This window comes from Atta cephalotes, assembly GCF_000143395.1.
Source record: "Atta cephalotes unplaced genomic scaffold scaffold00014, whole genome shotgun sequence".
NCBI lineage: Eukaryota > Metazoa > Arthropoda > Insecta > Hymenoptera > Formicidae > Atta > Atta cephalotes.
Window position 1 is genome coordinate 5,053,595 of NW_012130078.1, and position 3,285 is coordinate 5,056,879.

General features: G+C 29.2%; 2 protein-coding genes across 2 annotated transcripts in view; one reads left to right on the top strand and one right to left on the bottom strand.

Annotated features, from left to right (window-relative positions):
- The window catches only part of LOC105617915 (cleavage stimulation factor subunit 2 tau variant), a 7,130-nt gene extending 6,747 nt beyond the window's left edge, over window positions 1-383 (top strand). Inside the window, exon 5 of the mRNA XM_012199451.1 lies at window positions 264-383. Coding sequence (XP_012054841.1) covers window positions 264-383 — 120 coding nt within the window. The remainder of the gene's footprint in view (window positions 1-263) is intronic.
- A 536-nt stretch (window positions 384-919) lies between these two features.
- Window positions 920-3,285, bottom strand: part of LOC105617916 (RING finger protein 17-like) — a 30,128-nt gene continuing 27,762 nt past the window's right edge. Inside the window, exons 16-23 of the mRNA XM_012199452.1 lie at window positions 2,845-3,014; window positions 2,639-2,758; window positions 2,431-2,541; window positions 1,757-2,305; window positions 1,595-1,682; window positions 1,332-1,494; window positions 1,110-1,269; window positions 920-1,039 (exon numbers count right to left, since the gene is read on the bottom strand). Of these exons, the coding sequence (XP_012054842.1) occupies window positions 920-1,039; window positions 1,110-1,269; window positions 1,332-1,494; window positions 1,595-1,682; window positions 1,757-2,305; window positions 2,431-2,541; window positions 2,639-2,758; window positions 2,845-3,014 (1,481 nt within the window). The remainder of the gene's footprint in view (window positions 1,040-1,109; window positions 1,270-1,331; window positions 1,495-1,594; window positions 1,683-1,756; window positions 2,306-2,430; window positions 2,542-2,638; window positions 2,759-2,844; window positions 3,015-3,285) is intronic.

Sequence of the window (3,285 nt, forward strand, 5' to 3'; positions counted from 1 at the left end):
CTAAAATAGATATCGCACACACATATATATATATATATATATATATATATATATCTCGTGAGTCACACTTTAGAAAATAACATTAAAAAAAGAAATACAATTATACGCATAAGAAAACATGTAAATTTGAATGGGTATATTAACTCATAGTCAAATTAATCATTAAATTCATTATTACTGTCTTCGTAGCTTGGTCACATATGAAAAAAAAGGTTTACGTATAGCTATTCTAAATTCTAAATAGGTCATGAATTTTTTTGCAGGCGGCCTTGATAATGCAAGTATTGCAATTGTCAGATGAGCAAATTGCAATGCTTCCACCTGAACAGAGACAAAGTATTCTAGTGCTAAAGGAACAGATTGCAAAAAGTACACAACGTTAATGTAAAATCTCTAATGTTTTCTGCACACAGAACGCGGCAACGTTTGCCATGTGATGGAAATTAGCGTGATAGCCAATAAAGTTTTCCATTTTTGTAAAAAACGGTAAACTTAATTGGTTACCATGCCAATTTCCGCCGCGCGACAAGTGTTGCTGCATCCTGTGTGCAGAAGCCATAAGGGTTCTGAATTTAATGCAGTATATATCAAATCAAAGTGTGATGTACGATGGATTTCTACAAAATAAGATTTTACAAGAACAAAAGAGTATATTTCTTTCTTATTTCTAATCTATCTTGTCCTATTTATAGAAAAATAAACTATGAAAAATAAACTATAGAAAAAATAAACTTCACAGTTTAAATTCTTTTTCAATTTAAGGTTCCTGAATAATCATATTAAATCGTTCGATCATCAATATAAATGTAAATGATTGTGGTGATTCAGGAATCTTAAATCATATGAAACGCTATATAAATCATATGAAATAAATGTATGTGAATTAAGTTGAAATCAGTCGAAGAGTTGACGTTGATCCTCAATCTTCCGTGAAATTAAATTGATATAAACCTTCTTTTATTAAATCAGCATAAAATAATTCCGTACACGTTTTGTCCTTGTATACTTCGACTACTATATGATTACCCTCAATAATTTTCTGTGATAATAATAATTATGTATTTTTATGTGAGCTTTAAATAAATGAATTTTATTTTAAACGAATTTACCTTAACTCGGGCCACAACTGCTTCATTGTATATTTCATCTAATTTCGATGCTAATAAATCAATATCGTTAGAAACGAAGTTTAGCCCCCAAAATGTGCATTTGATAGCTATGGCAGGCAATTCCAACCATTCCTCTTTTGGTACACGTAAATCATAGTTTCTAGAACATTTTATTTTTGTGTATCATTATATATAAATAAATCAATAATATTAAAATCTTACTTGGAGAGTATGTCAGTTGTATGTAACTGTATGTATTCATGATTACCAAAATCGACGTAATATAATGAAATTTTTATGTACTGAGTGTTTAGAATTTTTTCACTATTTATAATGATGCATCTATACCACATATTATCAGTAAATTTCGCGATGCATGGAGTATCTAAAAAATATAAAATAAGTATATTTTATTAAGCGAATTGTAATCTATATTAATTAAATCATAGTTTTATCTATATTATTAAAAATAATTAAGAAATTACTTTTTGCGAAAGATTCGATTAATGGTTGATGATTAGTCTGCATTTCTGACATTACGCTTTCGTATTGCAAGTAATATTCATGAAGCTCCTAAATAAATTAATAAATAAATTAAACTCTGTTTATGTCAGATATATAATATTTAATAATTCGCGTATGCTTACATCAGAGAATATATCGTCGTTATTTTCTGCCAGTTGCGCTAATGAAGTGATGGGATCTCTGTTACAACATAATATTAATTCAATGTACTTGGTATCCTGCGGAATGATCAACCGTTTGTATGAAATCATATAGTCTTCGTCTTCTGATGGTTGCGGCGTTGAGGAGATTATATTCATGTCTATCGAAGATATACTTTCGATATCGGAAATCATGCGCTTATTCTCTAATTTATCAAGTAATTCTGTCTTTGTAATTTCAATTACTAAATTACCACTAATTACATTCTCATTTAATGTAATATCATCAATGTTTGTATTCGAAGATTTCTTGGAGATGTCAGGTATGCATAACTTTTCGTAATCACTTATTGTTTCTTCAATGACAATATCCCTAGTAGTGTTCAAAGTTATCGTCGAATTGAAATCTTCATTCTCGGAATTGTCCGAATCATTCCATGACTTACGTTCGATCTTAATATCCATATCCATGTGATTTGAAATGTATAGCAGAAGATCGCATTTCCACGGTCGCAATAATGTGATGGATATCTATAAGCATGATGATATTGCATACGCATAACATTATTATAAAATTACAATAAAATAATTGGAGACTTCATATTAGAGATTGAGGTTTGTATTCGTAAACTACTATTGACGTAGATGTAACTTACAATTAAATTTGTGGGTTGGCGCTGTAAAATAGACACTTTGCATTCTTGATCAACAAGAAGTGCGTGTATGCGATCTAAATCGATCAACTTCCATTTACCATTTGGGGATGCCTGTACAAACATAAGGAGATTTTGAAGAAAATCATTGCAAATACAGAATTAAGCAAAAAAAAAAAAAAATTGGTATTGAGAAAGAAAATTCTGTTACCGGTCTTAGTCCGCTGATGACGCATTTTGTGCACTGAATAGGAATATGTCCCAATCTAATATCATCTGTTACATGTTCTATTTTACATTCTTCCACATTGCCATAATCAACAAATTCCACCTTAGATCATACGATCAAAAAAAATGTATGTAAGTAATAAAGTATAATGCGAAAATAATAGTTAAAAATAATAGATTATTTTTTACCTTCACTACATTTCCTAAATTGCTAACAATTCTACCTCTATACCACTTTTGATTATGATGATATTGAGCAATACATATTTCTCCTTCCTTCCATTGTTTCTCTTTGTTCGTTTTAATTTTCTTACAATAATTTTGCAATTCGGTCTCTATATAATTCAATAAGTCTGCATCTAACAAAAGTAAAACGATAGAATATAGCAATATATTTTTCGAATAATTAAATCTATTGTTATAACATATAAATGATATTGGCATAAATATAAACATAAATCAATGAGAAATTCCAAGATTAAAAAGAACTCTGTTAAAAAGAAATCTAATTACTAGGAATGCATTGGATATCCGGAAAATATCCAGTATTATCTGGCACTTTTTTACTATCTGATCGGATAGCCAGATATCATTAATATCTGAGAATATATCCGGTTGAAATTTAATATC